The sequence below is a fragment of the Brassica rapa genome, chromosome A04, assembly GCF_000309985.2.
Source record: "Brassica rapa cultivar Chiifu-401-42 chromosome A04, CAAS_Brap_v3.01, whole genome shotgun sequence".
Taxonomy (NCBI): domain Eukaryota; kingdom Viridiplantae; phylum Streptophyta; class Magnoliopsida; order Brassicales; family Brassicaceae; genus Brassica; species Brassica rapa.
The window spans coordinates 11,543,337-11,567,263 of NC_024798.2; the positions used below are offsets into that span (position 1 = coordinate 11,543,337).

Below are 23,927 nucleotides of genomic sequence, written 5' to 3' on the forward strand. Positions count from 1 at the left end.
TAAATTATGATTAATTGTCATATATATTTTAGTCACATTAGGTAATTCCCTAGGCTTTATTTAAAGAAAGAATAGATAATAAATTTCAATTTGATAAATGAATGGTCCATAATGGACATACTATAATATAATATTCTCTAGCAAATTAATTTTGGACCAACAAAATTTTCATTTGATTATAAATTCACCACATAAACAAAATTTCATTCCAATTATGTGACAATTCAACATTACAATTTTTACTTAGCACAAATTACAGATTATAATTTTTTAAATGTTTCTCTATTAATATATATGAGATTGAGATTTCTTGGTACGGTGCTTTGGTATTGTTAGTGTTGAAGTTAATAACTAATCTAAAAATAAAATATAATTTGGAAAAAAGTTAACCATTCAATTGAAACTTATACACATTAATACTATACCTTATTAGGATTTAAGAATCTGCTTTGTTTGAAATCGTGTCTTGTAAATAAATATATTGCTTTCATTTAGTAAATAAGTTACACTTGCTCAAAATACAATTATGTAAATATATAGTGGTTAAACTCCGGCTCGAACTCGATAGAACCCGAACCTGTCTCAAACCAAACTTCTATATAACCCAAATTACGCTAATTTTGATAAACCCGAAAAATCAAAATTCGATTGGACAAAATCGAAACCCGATTGAGACTCGAATACTCAGGTCTAGTTTATATAAGATGATAATTAGGTTTACGTGATATACATTCATTATCATTAACTTTTACGAAAGCACATTATTAGCGTTTTCCTTAACTACCAAAAAAGATTTAGGCAATTCATACCTTAGTTTTGAAGTCATATTTAGTCTTCAATATAAATTTCCATATTTACCTAATGAAGAATTGTGTACCAAGCATAAATATTTCATATATACAATCGTTTGGTGACCTAGTTAGATATATATATATATACTAGGTTAAGATCCGCGCCTTGCGCGGAATGAACATTATATATAAAAATTATTTAATATATTATATGTTTATAACATATTACGAAATAATAAATATATATTTAATAATTAAAAAGTCATTATACTACTTATATAATTAAATTGGTGCGAACATATAAATAAAAATCAAAAAAATATTTTTTCTATTTGATATGATATATAATTAAATTTAAATGATAGTAACATATATATGGTATATTTTAATATTAATATTTATTAGATGATGCTTTTTGTTCATATTTTTTTTTATCATTTGTATCTGTTATAACAAAAAGTCTAAATTAGTAATAACAAAACTTTCACTGTGGAATTAATGGTTTAAGTAATTTATAATATTTTAAAAAATTAAGTTGTCAATATTTTTTAAATTTTTTATCAAAAAAATGTTCAAAGTAAATTTCAAAAGTAAGATATTTATGTATTTTTATATGTCATATAGTTAAATTTAAAATGATACATATATTTATATATCTTTTATTTTTTGATATTTATTAAATGAGACTTTCAACTTATATTATTTTTAATTATTTGTATCATGTCATAACAAAAGTTTTAAATCATAGATAACAAAATTTGAATGTGAAACTTTTAACAGTTTTAGTAATTTATACTCATTTTTAAAAATTTAAAATAGAATATATAAATAATTTTTTAAATTTTTATTATATGGTTACTATGATTGTTTAATTTATTTTAATAGCTTAAAATTAAACAAATATAATTATAATACACACTTATTTTTATCAAATCTTTCTTATTCAAAATCATTAATTGTCATATATACTTTAGCCACATTAGGCAATTCTGTAATCTTTTTTAAGGAAATAATGAAGCACATTAATAATGTATTTATTATGGTTTAATAAAAAGCTTATTATATATTTAGATGAACCAACCTATTTCTCTAAGGATTCTAAGAATCATTCTAGTGATGACACGTGGCTACAAAAAAATGTTGTAATGTTTCTCAAATAATATATAGGGGATATATTCTGTATTTATTTGTTTCTTTTAATAGCGAAAATAGAAATTATACTTACCAAAATTCTATTATTCTATATAGTGCGTATATCACTGACATAAATTTTTTTTGTACATTCTAACCGAAACCACCAAAAGTATTTGATTGATTATGGTTTGGTTTAGTTTGAATTAAAATGGCTTAACAAACATTAATAATAGACAAACCGTATATTAATTATGTTTTATACTGATATGGTTTTGAAATATTTTTTGTATACAATATAAAAGGTTTTTTTGATTAGTTAAATACGTACTTGGTCTTACTATTGGTATACTGTATAGGAGATTGAATGTCCACTCGAGTATATTTTATAGAGTTCCAATTATATTGTTGTTTTCAACATAGAATAACAAAAATTCAACTTATGTAGAGACTCCAGTTTACTCAACTTATATGTGATTAACCTAATAAAAATGAACAGTTTGTACGATTCTTTTTTTGTTTACTACTCGGTTTTTAATGGATTTAGACTGATTGTACATAATGTATATTTTTATCCAAAAAGAGTCACATTCGCAACAGTCTTCTTTGATTTGTTTAATAATCATGTGATTTGTTCTTCATTTATCTTTGGTGTAGGTTCAGCGTTTGGAAGAAACGTTTAACAGGCAAGAACCTTACTCATAATATACAAAGAACTGATATATAAGGCACTCATTGGTCTTAATACCGGTGTGCCAAAAAAAATTAAAAGCGACTTTTGATATGATATATAGTTATGGAAATATGTGACAACGTTATATTAAACTATGGTTTATATTAGGTGCTCTAGAATTTTTAGAAATAGGATTTAGAAGACATTTAGAAGTGCCATATATGATGAAGTTTTTTTTAATTAATACAAAATTAAGGTTCTAATTTTTTAAAAGATCCTCAATTGATATATAGGGGATTTCAGCCTTTTTTAGTAATAACAAAATTCTTACGTACGTTTTCCTTCATAAGACAAAGAAATAATATAGGTATTTTTACATGGAAATAATATAGTATATGAGTTTAGATAAATTAAATACTATCTTATGATGTTAGTTCTGGGACTGAGAGTGCCAAGCTGCGTAGATGTGATTTAGTAGCCATTGGCGCATTATTTGTAATACTCTATTTATATGTGGCTTTATTTTTCACTAACCCTATCGGAATGAGTACATTGTAAATTGTAACAACTCTTAAAGACCTGATTAGGTATCCATGAAAATTTAACTATGCCTATATTACTTATTAGACACTAGGGTCGGCCCGCCCTACGGGCGGGATATACTTTACTTGTGTGTAGATATTCTAAACCTTCATCTTATGAAAATAGTTTTGTATCCCTAAGATTTAGTGTGCCTTAATGTCGCTCGTTAAATATTTTAAAATTAAATTGTAGTATCTGTTGAACAATGTTAAAAAAGATCGTGAAAGGATTTAAGTTGAAACTCATGTACATTGTTGGTTTGGCACTGCCTTATTGATCTTTTTATTATTTATTATCTTTTCACTTTAAAAAGTTTTATCGACATGACTCTAACAGTTTTTGTGTTCCTTAATTTCTTCTACCCGATATCTTTTTAACTATCTCTATTTCTTGTGATTTTGATTCCCCAGTTGATCCATTAAGCTTACCACATCCTCCCCATCCTCCACTTTTAGAAGTTCCACGTTTTGCATGAATGTCTTATTTTCCTATTTCACAAAAGAAATTAACCGACTTATCTTCGTGCAAGTATCTTGAAGCTAAGATTTGGAGTGAGCTGCTGTAAAACAAAGTTAAAATTGAGGCCCATTAATAATATCCACTGGCCCAACTTTAACATTCTCTTATTTTCTCCGTCACCAAGAATCAAACAGAAGTCCCCTTTATCTTCTTCTCCACACCGACAAACTCCATCTTCGTTAACCTCCAAGTTTATCCTTGCACCGAATCTCCTTGCCGCTGCTTTGTCTGAACAGAACCCCAAAGCTTCTCGACTCCAATAAACTCTTGTATGTTTCCATTGCGATGACAATCTCATCGACTCTGCCGAGATTCCGTTGTCGTGTCTTTAGAGCATCAGCATTGGAGGTTCATTAGGGGGATTCACACGTTTTTCAAGAAAAAGAATATTATAATATGTAACAGTGATGATCCTGTCTCTCCAAACTCCTTCTGTATGAACCTGGGTCGTTACTGTTCAGCGGCCCCACGCCACGTGGCGGCCCGCTATTGGTCAATTTTTTTTTTTTTAAAAAAAATAACAAACAAAAAATGAAAAAAAAAATAATAAAAATTTTAAATTATGAACCCCAACCAGGGGTTCATTAATGCTGGTGCTCTTAGAGCCCCGATTTACTGGATGGTCAAAAATAACTCGATTCCATACGCCTCCAGTGGCCATATTGTATTCCTCCGATGAATTTATCTCCGCGGAATGCATCTCCATCTTCGATTCAGTCAGCTTGAGAGATATTCACGACTCGCACTCATACCTCCCTCCTTACCCGAGTAAAGCTTATCCTTTCTAGTTTTGACTCACATGTTAATCCCGACATGTAACTCCCATTGACTTTTCTTGAGGGAAACAGTCTCACGAACCAAACATGGATCGATAACTCAGCTTCCTATTTGTCTCGAGCTTGGACAGCAAGCTCAGTCTCTTCCAAAGAAACTCAGGTACGTCTCTCTTTCTTCGCCCTTCTGAGCTCTATATGTTCTATTATTCTTTTTGATTCTTCTTGATCGTGAGAACTGAATTCCATTTTTGGGTAAGAAATTGTAACCTCTGGTCATTTTCTCCGACCAGACTCATTGCTGCCTCCACCGTGAAGTTTATGGCTTCTCAGCTTCTCCGATGCCTGTATAAGGTTATCACAATCTTAATTACATGGAATTATGTTGATACGAAGAGTTACAATGGTGGTTTGTGGACGTGGTGATTGATATTCAATGTTTGGTTTACGGTGGCGAAGATGAAGGTGGAGAGAGCTAAGATGAGAATAAGAAGATATTATGTTTCCAGTTAGGAACTAATACGTCAATTTTTAATGGACCAAAATAAATGGACCCAAATACGGAAACAATATGATAGCCCACGTGGACCTAAAGTCAAATTTTTATCATTCAACAAATTTTTATAATGTGTTAATATATATTTGGTGTGTTTTGATTGCGAATGGAATGTATATTGGTGATAATGATTGTTGTCACTTTGGTTGTTAGTCTTGAAAAGTATAGTCGTTATGTACATGCATTTTTGTGTCTGGTAAAGCGTGAGTTCTTCCTCTTCCATAACTTTTAAATGTTTGAGTTTTAGCTGAGGAAGTAAAAGAATTTTGGTGAGTTATGGGCAGTGAGAATACTTTCAGAAGAATTAGTAGCTGGCCGGAGCATCCGGGTTTGTCGAGCTAATCAAGCTGCAATTACTGTATGAGATAGGTCATGTCAGATAGGATACAATAGATGGAAGTTTCATATAAACTTGAAAATCGTAAATGTGGATGCGGTAAATAGCAATGTTCTAATTAGACTCTTTCATCATTTGGTGGAGAGTTCTATATATTCTCGATTCTGTTTGTTCATTTTACAGAAAGAAAAAAGCATGACAGACAACAAAATACATGTAGTTGTACTTGTTGGTGAATGAATAGCTGAACTTTTCAAGTGTCTCCCTAGAGAGATATTTAGAATCTAACCATGGGCGCCTCTGTTTGCCTGTCTTCAATAGAGTGATAAATTCGCATAATTTTCCAAGAAACATCAACCCAAACATTTTGATTTAAAAGCAACTTTAGTTACCTGATATGAATTCATCGTCAACGTCAGTATGCCTTAACCTTAGAGAGTACTGAATTGCCACCAGGCATGTCATCTCCATTATCATCATCATTATTTTATGTCAGTCGTGACAACAACTCTTGGATCACCTCCAAAACCTTCCAGTATATAGTGAAACTCCACTGCTTGACATATACATCACTGGCTCACTGCCAACAGAAAAACCATAATATGAAATAGCCAGCGTATATTTAATCAGTTATGAAAGTGGTGATGAATGGCTTATCACTCACTGTACTCTTCACATCAGTGAGTTCTCCAATAATGTCTGAGTGTCAATGGAGCGCTCAATTATTTATAGGTTTCAATAATTAATCTGGGATGAATCAGATATTAAGCGGATGAACCTGGAATATGTGTGTTTGTATTGGCTAGGCCATGAAGCTAATCGTGATTCCGTAACCTAAACCGTTCTTCAGGTATTGGAGAGACCGGTTTGGTTCTCATCAGAAGTGGTTGAATCACTAATAAACTGAATCATTAGAGGAGAGTAGGTTAGCCAGAAGCTATGATTGCACCGTATCACATCGAACCAGCTAACTGTCAACAGAGAACCGGCATTGACACGGCGTCGGAAGGTGGCGAGACAGTGGCCATCAATGGTGGCTGGCATGAGTGTCGACTGAAACTCATGTATAAAATAAATCAAATAAACAAATGGGTTCAAGATTTATTATTTTAAATAGTTTAGAAAAAAGATATGTATACAGAGTTGAAGATTTATGAATATAAAAGCCTGAAAAATTAACAGAAAATATGTTCATGAGTTTCAAGAACGGAGAACCTTAGGATCATGAAAATCATGTACAAGCCATCAACTGGCCACTGTGTTTAACGTTTTTGGCTTCTCAGAATTTGAATCATGCAAGTAGATTAAACTATTAGCCATTATCATGAGGAAGAGTTATCGAATGATTTTGAAATTGTGAGGATGATTTTCAATGCAGGATGTCCAACCTTTTTATAGATGAGATCCACCGCTTGGAAGAGGATAAAGAGACATTGAATGCATAATTGTGGTTGTAGTGGGTCGTGAGGGAAAAGCGAGACTTAATGATGTTGAATCAATGCTGAATCAATGAACTTGTAACGACATTGGGGTGAGTAAAAAAAAACGAAACGCCTACGCACATCTTACAGCGACGAAGTATCTCTCTCAGAGAAACCAAAATCTCTATAAACGCTAGACGTAAGCAGATTTGCAGATTATGAAGAACCCTAACGCCGATACCGTATTGAAATAGAAGGCGACTCAAAGGACAATATTGGGACATATTAAGTAAATATTCAATCCAACATAATATTTTGAAGCCCAGAGAATACACATGCATTTGAAAGCCCATTAGAAACATAAAGGGCAGCGAGACTTACGTGAGAGTAGGACAGATGTCGGCTTCTGCTGCTTCTAATTGATGACGTGTCCTAATAAGGAGAGAGGCACATTTCTTTATAATAATAGATAATTGTGTTTTATTTTAGAAGTAAAATATAAAATTAAAAAAATAATCAGGTAAACAACACTATTTCTTTATTTTTATTTGACATAACATTTTTAGTTGTACACTATTGTTTAAGTGCATATATCAATGATAAGCACTCATAACGACTTAGAAGTTCATGGACCAAACTTGGCCTGAAGTTCTTTGACAATATTTGCATCCAACTGGAACGCCCTGGCTAGAACTTCTGGATATATAGGAGGATTTGACCCGAACACAGCGTTTGCGATTGTGATTACACCAGCGTTTTGACTACTCAATCCTGCAAAAGCAACGGCAGGGACTTTCCCAATATTTACCTGAAAATGAATCATTCCAATGGGGAACACAAATACGTCGCCAGGATGCAATACTTTGGCGAATAAACGGTTATTGTCTTGATTGGAAGAGACAAACCCGACGTATAATGTTCCTTTGATAAGGACAAGGATCTCTGAGCCACGGGGATGCGTGTGAGGTGGGTTTTGTCCATGTGGAGCGTAGTCTATGCGCACCAATGATATGCCCATGGTGTTTAGCCCTGGGATCTGATCAACATTAACCGTGGTCACATTGGAGCCAACTTGATTACTGGTGTTCCCAGGCACGTTGAGGCCAGAGAAGAAAAAATCTTCTGCATTGACTCGCATCGGGTCTTTACAGAACCTATCATTCACAAAAACTGCATGTAGAAATATATTTCAAAGATCATAAATTATTACAACGTTAGGATCAATTTGAATGGAGAAAATAAGAGAAATAGATGAAACATGGGTTTTTTTTTTTCGTACCACCATTTAGGTCATCAATGGCGACACAGAAATCTTGGAGTGGACTTGGATCATAAGCTTCAGCAAAGGAAATTACCAAAGCCAATATGGCAATAGGGATGAGGATGAGAGCCTGAAAAAACCTCATTTTTCAGATAAAAGGCTATATATGAATGCTCTCTCTAGATTCGTTTACGTCTGTGGTTTGCGAAGCATGGTGCTTTATATTTATAGGACAAGCTCATAAGCAGTGGCGGACCCAAGATAAGTTTTAAGGAGTGTCATAATTGGGCTTGGCCCAGATTAAAACTAAAATAAAGGGGAAAACAATTAATTGAGGGAGTTTGAACCCAGGTGACTCAGTTAAAGGGGGGTCAGAAAGGAAATAAACACACCAATTGAGCTATGTATTTTTCAGTTACTTGGTATAGACTTGCTAATATATAATTTTAACCTGTGGCAGGTGCAACCCCTTTATCCAACGTGGGTCCGCCTCTGCTCATAAGTCATATATATTATATTTGACATGGTTTAAAATTATTATTTTATGTTTTCGTGTTTAACATGTTGTAACTGGTAGTTCAGATTGTTTAATAAAATGCATTAAGTAATTAATGAGATTACGTACAGCGAATCAGGTAGACTCTTAGTTACATAAAAAAAAAGCTAAACAAAAGAGACTGGTAGTTGGAATTCCTTTAGGAAGAATGGAAGATACTGGCCAAATGGGTAGATGGCAAAATAACGTAGGCTATAAGCCTATAATGTTAGGAGAGATCCCACAATGGCTTAACTTATCTAACAAATGTAATCGAATTTGCATTTAATTATGTACAAAACACAACAGAAGTGTCACAGGGAAGATTTAGATTGCAAATAGTGTCAGTATAAGATGCATTAACGGGCTGGACAAAGGAATTACGTAAGATTATTAGGGAATGAAAAAAGAATCAAATGAGAAGTCACTTTAAGTGATTTTTGATTTTTTTTTGGGAAAATTACTAAAAGAGAACAAAAAAACAAGGTTGTTGTCCCTTTGGTATAAAACCAATTTTGTCCATTTTTTTCCTTTTTACTCTTTGTATTTCTGAAAGCTAATGAAATAAATAATTTTGTCAATCAAAAAAATTATTAAAAATATAAACAATTAATAAAACATCAATATACACAAGCTGGTAGTTTTCTTTTGTTCAAAAAATTGGTAAATGAGATTCTTAGAATATGTTCTACTAAAAATAGAATGCGTCTTCTATGAAAATTGGTATAGTAGAAAACGATTTCTAAAATAAACACGTTTATCTACTTTTTTTAGAACGTCTATTTTACTATTTACTAAATTTCTAAAAAAGAGGAACGCGCATTCTACTAATCGTAAAGGTATCCACTTTCCTTCTGAATGCATCTTCTACTTTTATAAAGTATTCTAAATTTCAGAGAATGTGTTTTCTACAATGTACTCTTACGTCTACTCAAAGTAGAAAGTGTATTCAGAATTTTTATCATTCTTCTAAACTTTTAGAAGTCGTTTTCTACGGATAAGAATACCTGATTTTTTGCAAAAATTAATGAAATTTAAGTTAAGGAAATATTCTAAAAATCTCCTAAAAATATTCCAACTTCCTAAAACGTGTTATGGTCGATTTTACTTGAAAAAATTAAAAAAAAAATGATTCTCCCTTCTCTTCTTCATCAATCTATGGTTTTTCCATAGTTTTTCTTTTGATTCTTATCACAAACTCTTGTTCTCTATGATGCATATTTATACCTTTTTTTTTTTCGATTGCCTTTCAAATGTTTTTTTTTCCTTTTTTCCATTAACTTTTTAAAAAAAATTCAAATTAACTTTTAAATTGTGTTTAGTTAGATTAAGTATAGGGTTAGTTTTGGGATTATGAAAAAAATTATACTATTGAGACAACTTCATGTTGGTTTTATACCAAGGGGACAATAACCTTGTTTTTTTGTTCTCTTTTGGTAATTTTCCCTTTTTTTTCCATTGTCAAATGATTTTTTATTATGTATCGCTCATATGTGAAGTTTAAGTAAAATATTATAATTTGATTGGGTGATGATTTTTATTTATTATTTATTTTATGTAGATCTAAAAATAAAATTCTAAAACTAGTTAATACAAGTTACCAAACAACACAATTAATATTAAAAATAATTATTTATGGTAACTAAATGCAGAAGTATATAAATAATATATAATGTTTAATCAATTTGATATTTTTATCAATTTTTTTTAAAATGATATAAAATAATTTAATATAATTTTATAGAAATAAATATAATAGTTGTATATTTTAAACAATTATATGCATAAATGTTTTTAAAATTATTATAAACATTTTTAAAACAATTTTTTTTTATAATTGTGGGAATCTCAAAGGCTCACAAAAGAGAGCAAAATCATATTACTAGAGTTTCTAAATTATTTATAAGACTTTTATTAAATAATTTATAAAGGTTTATAATTTTATTTATCCGACTTATAGAAATTTTATAGACCATATATAAATAATTTAAATCTATTTAAAATTATGTAAATGTATATTTATAAGGATTTATAAATCATACAGAATTATTCCACACTTCTTACTATATATTAAAATGTAAGTCATTTAAGTAACTTTTGGTTAAATACTTAAATGTACACTTATAGGTGAAATCCTAAATTTTTTATAATTTTGATGGGATATTAAATTTTATTTATTTTTATCAGTTCTGAAATCAATTATGTTTGATTTTTAGATTTGAGTTAATAATATCTATCCTAAAAAACAAACTTTTAACGGCAGATTGTATTATTAAATCATGTAATCAAAGAGTTGTAGACAAAGTGAATCACAAAAACTTATACAATTTATAAAAAAAAATGTTTGTTCATAAATATATTTATAATTAATTGTATAAATTTATCTTTATAAGTATTTATAAATCAAACAAAATTATATCACATTTTTATTATATATTAAAAGAGAAGTTAGTTAAGTGATTTTGGTTACATATACATTCACAAGTGAAATCTCAAAAATTGTTCAAATATTAATGGTTGATGATTTTATATTTTTCTTTGCTTTTATCAGTGTTAAACTAAAAATTAATTCTGCAATCGACTTTCTTAATTTTTTTTAGATTTGAATACTTTAATCATATGTAAATATAAAAGGTGATTATTTTCATTATATCCAAAACATTTGTTTTCCCAAATTCAATGAAACACATACATAAAAGAGCATCATAAATTTTGTTAGATTTAAAATAAGTTGAAAACGATAAAAAAAAAAAGTCAACGAAGCATAAGTAAAACAAATCAACAAAGCCAATATCTGCACTATAGAAGCCTCCAACCATTTGGATCTACACAAAAATGCTCTTTTGACAGTTAGGTATTTCCGGTTTTCACTTGTTAAAATAAAGTAAAAGGTATTTCTACAATCAATTACTTAAATCAATTATAATATGGTTTCTGAGTAAGAGAAAAAAAATTTAGCGACCTAGATTCATGTTGTTGAACTGTTCTTAAAACTCACAGATCTTAGCACTGAGACTTTTGATTATTAAACTATTTGAAGTTAAAATTTGATTTTAACAGTTCTAGTTGTTATTAGATACTAACATTTGTGTGGGAAAAAAATGGTGCCATTCTTCATTACCGATAGCACGATCCAAACTACATTGAACCTTACCCGAGCTCCTAAAACCCGCCGACAACATCTTCCTCTATATGGGAATTCAATCATACCACAGTTAGCAATCATCGTTCTAAAAGGAACGAGCTCCTTTAACCTCAGGGCTTCCAGAGATCTTCTTTTTTGACAATCGTTTGTCTGCGACCAGATTATCAGATGGAGGCTCCAACATTTGCTGAGCTGAGACGCCTTGCTTCTTAAGAACATCACTGGAGCCCTGATCCATCTCGACAACAACGTAGTCCTGGTTTGCGATTCTCAAATCCTCAGCTGCCTCATCGTGGTTTACGAGTCTATATCTATATGAATATATCCGCTGATGATATAGTTCACCTATTATGGTCCAATCGATCTTCCGTTGGTTTACTGCTTTTGTTTCGAGGGTTCGGTTTCATATATAATGCTGTCTTTAAAGCTAGACTCCGAGAATCGTGACAACCCTTATGAAGAAAATATAGCAATGACTTTGGATCCCACCCATAACATTCAGTTGACGTTCTTGTCTAGACTTTTTTTTGTCTTTCCACTTTCTTCATGCTTGTTTTTTTTGGTTGCTTTAAGTGCTTCATGTTGCGCTCTTTAGAAAACTATATTTAACTGTATGATCCTCATCATCGAACGTGAGTTTAAGCACATGTGTTGATACTATTGTCCTCCTGGTTTGAAACCCGGTGAAAAGAATACTTTACACCCCATATCATCAAAGTCTGGCTCCGGACCATGGACAAGATTAGGACCCAAGGCCCAAACTCATCATAGTTAAAGCCAATGAAACATAAATATGCTAGCTAAAGATTTATAATATTAATGAGAATGCAGAGTAGAAATTTAAATTAATTATATTTTATATAATTGTTTTTACTGAACAAGCTTAAAATGTGACCTGTGAATTTAATTATATTTCTCTTTTGCAACATATATATATATATATATATATATACACATTTAACATAGATAATACAAAAAATTTAAACAACGTGCAATTAGTTACCTTATTACCAGTAGGAATTTTTGTTCTAAAACTTTGCATATTTTTACCATACCTACTAATTGATGTACTTGAGATGTATTTCCCCTAGCCCCTGAAAAAGACAACATATAGACTGGAATATGGAATCCTGTTTACTCACTTTTAAAATAGTATGATCCACGTATCAAAATAATGTAAGCCAGACTAGGATTAGTTTTGGATCCACATGATGTCAAAAAAGAAGAAGTTATTTTTAAATAGAAGGCCCTCAAAAAAATAAAATTAATCTTATGTCTGGTTTTAATTCTGTACTGGTTTATGTGGCTTTAATTCTTTCCTGGTTTACCTCTAGATTATCTGTGTTAAATTAGTACGGATATGAATTATGTGAATAAATAGGTCTGGTTTTAGACTATGATCGACGAGATTTGGTACATGGGAGGAAGAGTCATATACTCAAAAGTAAAGTGATGACAGTTAAGCTCTAGATAGCTCAATTAAATCGAAGTTATAAAAGTCGATATCGGGTAGCGAAAAATTCCTTCAAAACCAGGTTTGAAGAAAAAGTCTTGTCGGAGGGAAGATGCTCCTTTTCTTGGTTCAGTCTGCAACGTTTCACATAAGTATTCGGACGTGCAGCCGTGTTTGAGAGTGTAATCTAAGATTACCAATTTTACTCTAAGGTTCACAACCAATAGAATTTTATTATTTCAAATTCGTTATCTTTTAGAAAATAATACAAAATATTGTCAAGTTATATTATGTATTTAAAATAAAAAAGTAAAATAAAAAATAAAATAAAATAGTAGTTACAGAAAAAATAATTAAAAAAAAATATTTTTAACGTCGTCAGCAAATCCCTAAACCCTAAATCATAAACTCTAACCCTAGGATAAACTCTAAACCATTAGATAAATCAAAAACTCTAAATCAAAAACTCTAAACACTAAAACCCTAAACCCTTAAATGTTTTAGTGTTTAGTGTTTTTGATTTAGAGTTAGGATTTATCCAAGAGTTTAGGTTTACCCAAGGGTGTAAAGTTTAGGATTTAGGGTTTAAGGATTAGGATTTAAGGTTTACTATTTTTCTCGTTTAAAATATTTTTTTTTGTAATTACTACTAGTTTTTATTTATTTCTTTTTACCTTTTTATTTTAAAAACATAATAGAACTTGACAATATTTTATTTCCTTTTATAAAAGAAATTGCATATGAAATAGAGTAATTATTGGGTTCACTCTATAGGGTGAATCTGTAGGTTCATCCCCAATGGTGAATCTGTAGGTTCACCAACCAATAGGAAGTCATTGTTTTATATTCAGTATCTTTTAAAAAAGAAAACAAAATATTGTCCATTTATATTATAATTTTAAAATAAATAAAAAGTAAAAAAATGGTACTAGATGCAAAAAAATATATTTTTAACGCCGTCAGCAAAACACTAAATCTTAAACCATAAACTCTTGGGTAAACCTTAAACTCTTAGGTAAACCATAAACACTTGGATACATTTTAAACCCTAAATCAAAAACACTAAACACTAAATCTTAAAAACACTAAACCCAAGGGTTTAAGGATTAAGATTAAAGTTTTAGTGTTTTTAAAATTTAGTGTTTAGTATTTTTTATTTAAGTTTAGGATTTATCCAAGGGTTTATGGTTTATCCAAGGGTTTATGATTTATCCAAGGGTTTAGGGTTTAGTGTTTTGCTGACGGCGCTAAAAATTTTTTTTTGCATCTAGTACTATTTTTATTTATTATTTATTTTTTATTTAATTTTAAAATTATGATATAAATTGATAATATTTTGTTTCTTTTTTTAAAAGATATATAAAATAACGACTTCATATTGGTAAACCCAAGAATAACTCTATAAAATAACACAATCCTATTGGTTGGTGAACCTAGACGGTGAACCCAAGAATAAGTATTTTCTTAGAGGTAGATGCTAATTTCCTCTTTTGTAAACTAGTATTGACATTAAATAATGTAAGATTTGTTTATTTACAGAAAATATAAGTTTTGTACTAGTGTGACAGTTCTATTACTGCTACATATTGAGACAAATCTCTAGTAAATATGTCGCAAATCTATAACAAATAAAAGGTGCTAGTAAAAATGTCTATAGCAAAACAAACAACACTTTTTTTTTCGCTTCCATCCAGAGTCCAGACATTACGATTACATAGTACATGTCTAAATTGTGTGACATAAGATAAAATCAGTAATTTATCTTGTCTAGTGTCTCGTGTCTCTTCGACAACTACGACCTAAATAAATAGGCTTGACAAAGAGAACTAATCTCAACTTTTCACTGAGAAACATGAAAAACAAGAAAGCCAGCCACCACCGTCCCCTGGTTTGGGATCATCCGAGTAAGAACTGGGCTTTGGTTCTGGTCTTGATATATCCGTTTCACCACTTTCATCCTTCACCTGAAGTGCCGTTTTTGGATCTTGTTGGGACTCAGGTAATCTACAGAAATATAATAAATTTGGAAACAAAATTAAAACAAATATTAGAGCTTATACTAATAACTAATTCAAAACCGGTTTGGTCCAACCAATCTGGTTCCTACTATGTAGCCTGTTCTGAAGATTGGACAACTACTTACATGGGAAATGCAAAAGAAGCTGCGCTGTTATTGCTGGTGTCGGAGCGATAAGACTTGGTGGGACTTAACTGACGTTGCCGAGGTAGATCCGGTTTAGATACATTGGTTAGGCCATCTCGATTAGCGGCTTCTGGTCCGGTTTCCGCTTCCAGGATGTTGACCTCTTTTGTTCCAGCATCCGTCAAATTAGTCTTGTTATCAATGTTGTTGTTGTCGTTAATATACGTAGCAGTATAGTCGAAATTGGAGAGTTCTCCAGATTTATACATTTTGGTGAAACTTTGATCTCCCATGTGAATACTAAACAAATCGTTAGATTGAGTACTCCATTCTTGTTTAGAAGTCATTGTGGTTGCGAAAACAGATGGTGGAATCCGATCTGGTTCATAGTCTGGTTTCGTTCCCTGATCCATAATTGTGTCTGTCTTGCAAGAAAAAGAAATAGAAGTAACGATTAGAGATCAATATATAATATGTAAACTAGGTTATCTTTTTCAGAAACGGAATATTTGTAACCATAATGATCTAATTTACACATAATAACAAATGTAATTTACCTAACGAATTAATCCTCCGTTAAGGAAATTAATTATAAGGCAGAAAGTTTGGGTTTCGGTTATGTTGTAACTATAACTGTGTCGTCCTTAATAATGACTTTGTTGTTTTCGTTGGATAACAAAAGTAATTAAACAAACAAACGTCATTAGAGAGTTAATTGTAAAGATAAAACGTGTGGACTTCAGTTATAAGTTATAACCAAAATTTTGTTTGTTGAAGAATTGGGACAAATCAAAAAGCTAATTAAGAGCCTTGTTCGAAGGTTTTAATATCATGCAACAGAAAGTGCTTCTAACAACCAAAGCTCAAAGGAGCTAGCAAACGGAGTCAGAATTTGACGGGATTTGGGTAAAATATTAATCTTATACGATTTTGTGATTTACGAAAAAAAAAACAAAAAAAAAAACAAAAACTACAAGTAATAGCAAGAACACGTAAACAAAGAAATAGACAAAAACGACAAGCTACATACACGTCTTTGTTATCCAAAAGATGTCTGACAGAGAAAACACCAATTTTGAATATTTAAACTTGGAGACTTTTGTTGTTTCCACAATTTATAAAAATTTGAGTGTTTTAAAAAATTTGAGTTCTCATCGTGGTTGCCATGAACTGAAGGTAATTACAAGGACAGTTTCAACTCGAAAAATACCTGGAACCAGCTAAGATGACATGCCCCAACCGTAGATTGGGCCCGAGCAATCTGGTTTAAACACTCCACACTAAAGTAGTCTTTCCTAGAGTGAGTCACGATCAAAAACAGGCACTCAACCTGTGATAGAATGAGTCAATGGTACCAAAGCACAAACACATTGTGTTTTATGCAATAGAGTCATGTAAACAAGGAGTCATCTATTTTTCGAGTGTACTTTCTCTGCTGAGATTGGGGAAAATTAATGAAGGTACTGCTCAAGGAGCTTTATGTACAGGACTGGAGTGGTCTGCTGCAGGTTCTAACAGCTGCACACCAGCTGCGAATGCATAAGTTTATCACAAGATATGTGTTTCAGTTGGCTATACACATCATATGGAAGGAAAGGAATGGAAGGCGACATGGAGAAATACCAGAGAGCTCTTCAACTATCGCCAAGATGTTAGACAGGGTAGTGGGAAATAGAGTTTCTTCGATCCGCAACTGATGGGGGATAGGAAGTATGGTGACTGTTACCAAGTGTGGCTAGAAACAATATGAGTATCATAAGGCTATGTTTGTGAAAGAAATGTAAAAACAGTATTTTCTTTTTGAATCAATTTAACATTCATTCAGAAGAAAAAAAAGCTGGCAGCCTTCAAACTTCGCAGATAATATTGGTTTAACATTTCGTTTTAGGCCGTGGTTTTAGAATTTTGGTGGGTGAAATTCTAACTATAATTTTTTTATAATGTTAATTTAAGTATTTGTTAAAATTTGATTGATAGTTAAAATGTAGAAGCTATGAAATCTTATGATTGTTTGATTGACAAGCATTGTAAAAGCATCATCCTCTTTATTATCCAATCAAAAGTTATTGGAATAGAATTTGGATAACATTTACAAAATGCTAATACTCTCTTACTGATCTTTGATCAATGCTATCAATGCTCTCAAGCTTTTGGTAGAAAATTTACATTTAAAATATATATAAATTCAAAAATGATTATATATAAGGGAAATTAGCATGTATAACCATAAGAAAAAAAATCACCAAATAACCATATGAACAATTTGGATAGAATATGCAATACATTATTATGTGATATTACTATATCTGTCCATAAACAATCTCAACCTTTGATTCAATTTTTTTGCTTTTTTTCTTATTCTCTTTTCTTCATTTCCCCTGTCATTTAATATGATCTATAATTTATTTACCAATATAGTTTAGCCAAATAATAATATTAGAATAAATCATACATTTTTTTACATATACTGTATTTTAAAAATTTCAAATGTATATGTATTTCTTTCAAAATATATAAATTGTTATTACTACGAATATCTCATTCTAGCACATATTTAAAATATCTATCTTCCTCTCTCCCTCCTCCTCCTCCTCCCCCTCATATGTTTTAAATATGAATCATTAATTCCCTACCAATCATTTTATTAATTACATTAATGAGAGCATACATCTTACATAGTGATGTCAAAAGAGGGATTGGACCGCGGGCCGGGTCTGTGAAGGCCTGCTGCGGGGCGGGTTTGGGCCGCGGTTTAGTAGGCCCGTTTTTTTGCGGGACGAGCGGGCCGGGAGCTGTGCGGTACGGGCTGAAAGAGGGACGGGCCAAGGATGACCTGCGGGTTTCGCGTAGTCCCGCAACCCTAATGCTTCCATTTCCTTTTCTGCCTCCACCTGAAGAAACGAGAGAGAGAGAGAGAGAGAGAGAGAGAGAGAGAGAGAGAGTGCGACAAGAAGGCGATGGGTGTGAGGAGCTCCGGTGACCGTGTTTCAAGGTCGCTGATGCTTCCGGTCTACCGTTCGCCTTTTATCTCCTCCGGTAAAGATTCTTGTTGTTTGTTGTCGATCTATTTTGTCAGCACTAACCAATTATCTCATCTTCTTTTGCAGGCTGGTCTCTTCTGGAGCTCATCTGCTTCGATCCATGACCGGAGCTTCTTATAGCTCCACCGCCGGAGCTTGTATTCTTCTAAGATCCAACACCGGAGCTTCTCCTCTGCATGCATGTTCGTTTCCTTCTCCATTTCGCCTCTTTATTTAATTGTTTTGTCTCTGATATAGCTGTATTGCATGTGATGTTTGTTGTTTAGCTTAGGTTGATGTCTTTCGAGTGTGTTATGTCTCTGTCTCGGTTGGGTTGTTTTTTTTTTTTTTAAATTGTGAATCTGTCCGTTCAACAGTTCATGTGAATGTTATGTCTCGGTCTCTGTCTCTAGTTGACCTCGTTGGAATATTTAGACCAGATTAAATTCATTTGATTGTTTGTTGTCTCTGATTGTCTTACCGAAGTTTAAATTGTGAATGTGTCCATAAAACTCGTTAGAATATCCAAGAAGCGTTTTATTTGATATGGTTACAGAATATCAACTAAGCAACTTGTGGTCAGTTCTGATATGTTTTCTTGTCGTGTTGTCTTTGTTTTGTCTTATGTTTTGAGGCGATGAAGTGATGAAGAACAAGGAGGCGACTGGTTCATCCTCTTCTCCTCTTATAAGATAAGACATTACTTGTTTGCATTGTAAATTTGTAATGCCGATATGTTCCAAGTGATTTATCTGAATTTTTGTTTGTTTTTGTCATGTGTATGAAGAAGAAGGCGTCAGCACGTCAGCTTCCAGCTTTCATTCCCTAATATCTTCAGTACCTCAGGTTATTCACTCTCTTACGCAAAACTAGTAATCATTGATAGGAGAGCTCAATGTCTTATTGTCTTCAACTATAATCTCTGATATGTATTTTCTTTCTGTCTGTGTCACGCTTTTGGATGTGTTGCCTCAAGCTCTTGGAGTGGTCGTGACCAAGGAGGCGTCAGCACGTCAGCCTACCATTGCTATGAGCAGCTTTAGGACCTCAGGTTAGTCGCACTCTTCCGTAGAACTAATAAGCATTGATAGGAGAACTCACTGGTTAGATAGGACTCCCTGTTTAGATAGTTGAACTCACTGGTTAGATAGGACTCCCTGTTTAGATAGTTGAACTCACTGGTTAGATAGGACTCCATGTTTAGATAAGTTAACTCACTGTCTTGCTTAAGAATAATTGTATTGATATGAGAGCTCATTGTCTTGCTTAGAACTAGCTTTATTGATATGAGATATTTCTGTTTTGCATTGATCTGTTTAGTGATGCTTGTATATGCTGCTTGTCCTCAAGCTAATAAATATTTGTGAATGTTTATGTGAATGTTTATGTGAATGTTTACGTAGCTTACTAGCTTGTCCTCAAGCTAGTATAAAATTTATATTATCAATTTTTAACTTAATTAAAAATTTAAAATATTTTAAAAACCCTAAAACCACTAACACACGTAGTTTAGGTTAAGGGAGCCGTAACTTAGCTTAGAATAGAATTTTCTAAACTTCTAACAAACCAACGGAGACCTGAGAGACGATGGGATCAAGAAGCAACTCAGAAGAGCAGTTCACTTTGGATACTAACTACGTGCCACCAGATACAACGGACTTTGAGACTCAACAAGTCATGGCAAGACTTGCGGCTATTGATGAGAACAATGATCAGCGTGATGGTGGTGATGATGGAAACAAGCAAGGTCGCAAAAGAAAGCTGATCAGTCTGGTCGATTCAGAAGAGGATGATGATGTTGAAATAACTCCAACAACCCAACCGAGGAAGCCTCCTAGAAAGACCAGTTTTGGAACAGCCTCGCAGAAACCCATGTACCAATCCACTCTGGATGGAGGTAGTGGCTCTTCCGCACAGGCGTGTAGTCAGAAGAAGACTGTTCCTCTGAAATCTGTGATTCATGGAGGGAGGAGAAAGGCAGAGCCTCGGGGCTCGTCTACTCTGTCGCGGAAAAACAAAGCACCGAGTACTCAGTCCCGGAAAAACAAAGGACCGAGTACTCAGTCGCTGAAGAAGAAGAGCAAGATCCAAGAGGAGATACCAGATTTTGATGATGAACTACTAGAAGATGAGTTGGACGAGGATGAAGCCGGTGTGGATGAAGCCGGTTTGGATGTAGCTGGTTTGGATGATATGGAGAGTAGGCAACGATCAGATGTGTGGAAGGATTTCACGGTGGTTGAAAAACGTAATGGCACTATGAAAGCTGTGTGCAATCATTGCAGGAATGAGTATGCATGGTATTCTCACTCGCATGGAACAAGTGGGCTGAGAAGGCATCGGTGGAGATGTAAAATGTATCCAAGGAATACTGGAAGGCAGCAACAACTCAATACTGAAGGGAAAGTAGTATCTCGCAAGTATGATCATACTGTGTTCAGACAGATGATAGCAAAGACAATAGTCCAGCATGGTCTACCTTACGCGTACGTTGAGTATCAGAAAGTTAGAGACACATGGGCGTATTTAAATGCTGATGTCCAAACCATTTGTCGAAACACAGCGAGAGCAGATGTGTATCGATTATATGAAAGTGAGAGAGACACACTCAAGAGGGAATTAGGGAGTCTTCCTGGACGAGTGTCCTTCACATCTGACTTGTGGACATCAGTGAAACGAGAAGGATACATGTGTGTGACAGCACATTACATTGATCGGAATTGGAAGTTGAACAGCAAGATCCTGACGTTTTGTGCTCTACCACCACCACATACTGGTATGAATGTTGCTGTTCAGCTCCTTGAATCACTGAAAGAATGGGGAATTGAAAAGAAGGTTTTCTCGGTCACACTAGATAATGCTACGAGTAATGACTCGATGCAGGATATTGTGAAATCGCAGCTGAATTTGAATGATGATTTGTTATGTGGAGGAGAGTTTTTTCATGTGAGATGTGCAGCTCACATACTTAACCTCATTGTGCAAGATGGGTTGAAGGTTATTGGAGACTCTTTGCAGAAAGTAAGAGACAGTGTTAAGTATGTTTTAGGATCGGAAACGCGTGAACAGCTGTTCCACAAATGTGTGGATGCTGCCGGTGTAGTAGAAGGTGGATGGCTTATACTGGACGTGCCGACAAGATGGAACTCAACTTACTATATGCTTGAAAGAGCCATCAAGTACCGTAAAGCATTTGTTAAGTTAGAGGCATTTGATAAGAAGGGTTATAAAACGGCGCCCACAGCTGAGGAATGGACTAGAGCAGCCAATATTTGCGATTTTTTGGGTCCTTTTGCTGTGATCACAAGCTTGATGTCTGGTTCGAATTACCCGACAGCAAACTTGTTTTTCTATCAGGTTTGGTTGATCCATGATTGGCTTCGGAGAAATGAGGAAAGCCAAGACAAGATTGTCAGAAACATGGTGCCACCGATGAAAGAGAAGTTCGACAAATATTGGGACGAAGTCAGTGGTGTTTTTGCAATGGCAGCAGTCTTTGATCCACGGTTTAAGCTTTCTATTGTCGAATGTTGTTTAGGGAAGCTTGACATGAGGACTCGTGATGCAAAGGTGAAGAATCTGCGTGACAAGCTGAGTATTCTGTTTGAGTCATACGACAAAAAATCCAAGAATAACTCGCCTTCCACTGAGCCTCGTGAGACTGCTTCGCAAAAAGCATCTGACTCAGGGTCAATGGGGCTGTTTATGAACTACAATGTGAGTGTTTTTCATTTTTTAATCTTCTGATTTTTTTATTCCTCTATAATATTTTTTTCCTATCTAATATTTTTTCAACTTTCTTAGGATTTCTTTGCATTTCGCCAAACCAGTGGCATTGTGAGTGGAAAGACACCTCTACAAGCTTATCTTGAAGAACCACCTTTGGACTTTACTAATTTCCAAAGCTTGGACATCCTCGATTGGTGGAAAGATAATGCGCATCGGTATGGTGACTTGGCTGCAATGGCATGTGATCTGCTAAGTATTCCAATCACAACAGTGGCTTCGGAGTCTTCTTTCAGTATTGGATCGCGAGTTCTGAATAAATATAGAAGCCGTCTACTCCCAAAAAATGTGCAAGCTCTCATAAGCACTAGGAATTGGATCAAGGGATACGAATCTTATGCACATGGTAAATAACACTCATTTTAATTTTATTAAAAGTTCCATAGTACTAGAGTTCCATTATCCTTTATCTAAGTAAATGAAATTTCAAATATTTTCAGATGAAGAAGTCGATGGTGATGGTGAAGAAGAGAATTTACCATCATTTGAGTCCATTGTTGATGGGGAAGGTGAAGATGAGTAGATCGCGAGTTTGAAATGTTATTTTGATTTGGTGTTTTGCTTCAATTACAATTTAAGATTTTTTTATTTAAAGTGCTTGGTTTTGTTTTGAGTACTGATTTGGATCATTTGGTGTTTCTATGAAATTTACCTTGGTTGAAACTTGGCTTTTCATCTTTAACATGCTGTTGAACTTCATGAACTTCAAAAACCAAAAAAAAATCAAGAACAATAACAATATATGTAAAATTTTGTTTTCAGTTCCAATAATAGATTCATGTCTTCACGTATGATGTATCTTCACATAGGGGAGCAGCAAGCAGTGTCGAGACACATCCTTATGCACTCCTTTTACGTTCAGCCCGCGGGACGGCTTGTAAGGGACTGTGAACATGGGCGGTACGGGATTGGGACGGCCTTTTGGAGACCGCAGCCCGCGCGGGACGGGCCCGCCTGAACCCGCGAGATGACGATCCCGCCGCGGTACGGGACGGGACGACCTGTTTGACATCACTAATCTTACATCATATTTCTTTTATAGAATTCCATTACTGTTTTATCATCAGTTCTACCAATCAACCCCTCAGTTGGATAGTGGTTCTAATATTCACATTCCAATATTCTGTCTTAATTAATGGAATACTGCAAAGAAAATATCACGTCAATGTCTACGTCAACGGGATCCTCTGTCTCCGTATTTGTATAATATTGTGCTGATACGAAAGAAAAAAACAATGGCATTAAAGTATTTTGAGTATTTCTTAGCATGGTGGTTGGTGGATGGTGGATGCGAGAAATGTAAGCAAGATTTCTTAAAAAGTATTTTGAGTATTTCTTAGCATGGTGGTTGGTGGATGCGAGAAATGTTTAGGTTTATCTGAACAATTTAAAAAAGGAAGTAAATGTAACCGTACTTGTAAATCGAGTTAAACAACATACCCATTTGATTTCCAGAATTTTGTGTCAAACATGTCAAGAAATTATGTTGAAAACAGTGGCAATTGAAACTCTAGTTTATTCGATTGCCGTGTTTTAATCTACCAGCCAATACCACGATCAACAACATGGTATTCCATGTGTAACCTGGAAAAAAATCAATATACAAAGAAAGAAGAGGACATTGGTTTCAGAGATTTGGCCCAATTTAATGATGCATTACTTGCAAACCAAGAATAGAGGTTACTCAATAAACCGGACTGTTCATTTGCGAAACTATATAAGACCCAATATTTTTGAGATCGTCTTCTGTTTGAAGCAAAAACAAGACGCAATCAATCATATGGTTGGGAGTCAATATTAT

At 33.4% G+C, this 23,927-nt stretch overlaps 3 protein-coding genes across 4 annotated transcripts; 1 reads left to right on the forward strand and 2 right to left on the reverse strand.

Moving 5' to 3' along the window:
• Positions 1–7,296: 7,296 nt before the first annotated feature.
• LOC103864208 (germin-like protein subfamily 1 member 16) lies at positions 7,297–8,268 on the reverse strand. Its single transcript, XM_009141961.2, has 2 exons — positions 8,063–8,268; positions 7,297–7,953 (listed from the first exon to the last, which is right to left on the reverse strand). The coding sequence occupies exons 1-2, from the start codon at positions 8,187–8,189 to the stop codon at positions 7,409–7,411; spliced, it is 672 nt and encodes a 223-aa protein (XP_009140209.1). The 5' UTR covers positions 8,190–8,268; the 3' UTR covers positions 7,297–7,408.
• Positions 8,269–9,807: 1,539 nt separating this feature from the next.
• Positions 9,808–16,596, reverse strand: LOC103864209. Of its 2 annotated transcripts, XM_009141962.3 has the most exons (3): positions 16,531–16,596; positions 15,321–15,741; positions 9,808–15,181 (listed from the first exon to the last, which is right to left on the reverse strand). In XM_009141962.3, the coding sequence occupies exons 2-3, from the start codon at positions 15,731–15,733 to the stop codon at positions 15,010–15,012; spliced, it is 585 nt and encodes a 194-aa protein (XP_009140210.1). In that variant the 5' UTR covers positions 15,734–15,741; positions 16,531–16,596; the 3' UTR covers positions 9,808–15,009. The 2 variants fall into 2 exon arrangements, with proteins under 2 accessions (XP_009140210.1, XP_033145962.1); XM_033290071.1 differs by lacking the exon at positions 16,531–16,596 and having other exon boundaries at positions 15,321–15,782.
• Positions 16,597–19,882: 3,286 nt separating this feature from the next.
• LOC117133561 (zinc finger BED domain-containing protein RICESLEEPER 2-like) lies at positions 19,883–23,882 on the forward strand. Its single transcript, XM_033290051.1, has 3 exons — positions 19,883–22,057; positions 22,145–22,472; positions 22,567–23,882. Exons 1-3 carry the CDS (start codon positions 19,928–19,930, stop codon positions 22,647–22,649), a joined length of 2,541 nt encoding a protein of 846 aa, XP_033145942.1. The 5' UTR covers positions 19,883–19,927; the 3' UTR covers positions 22,650–23,882.
• The last annotated feature ends 45 nt before the right edge of the window (positions 23,883–23,927 follow it).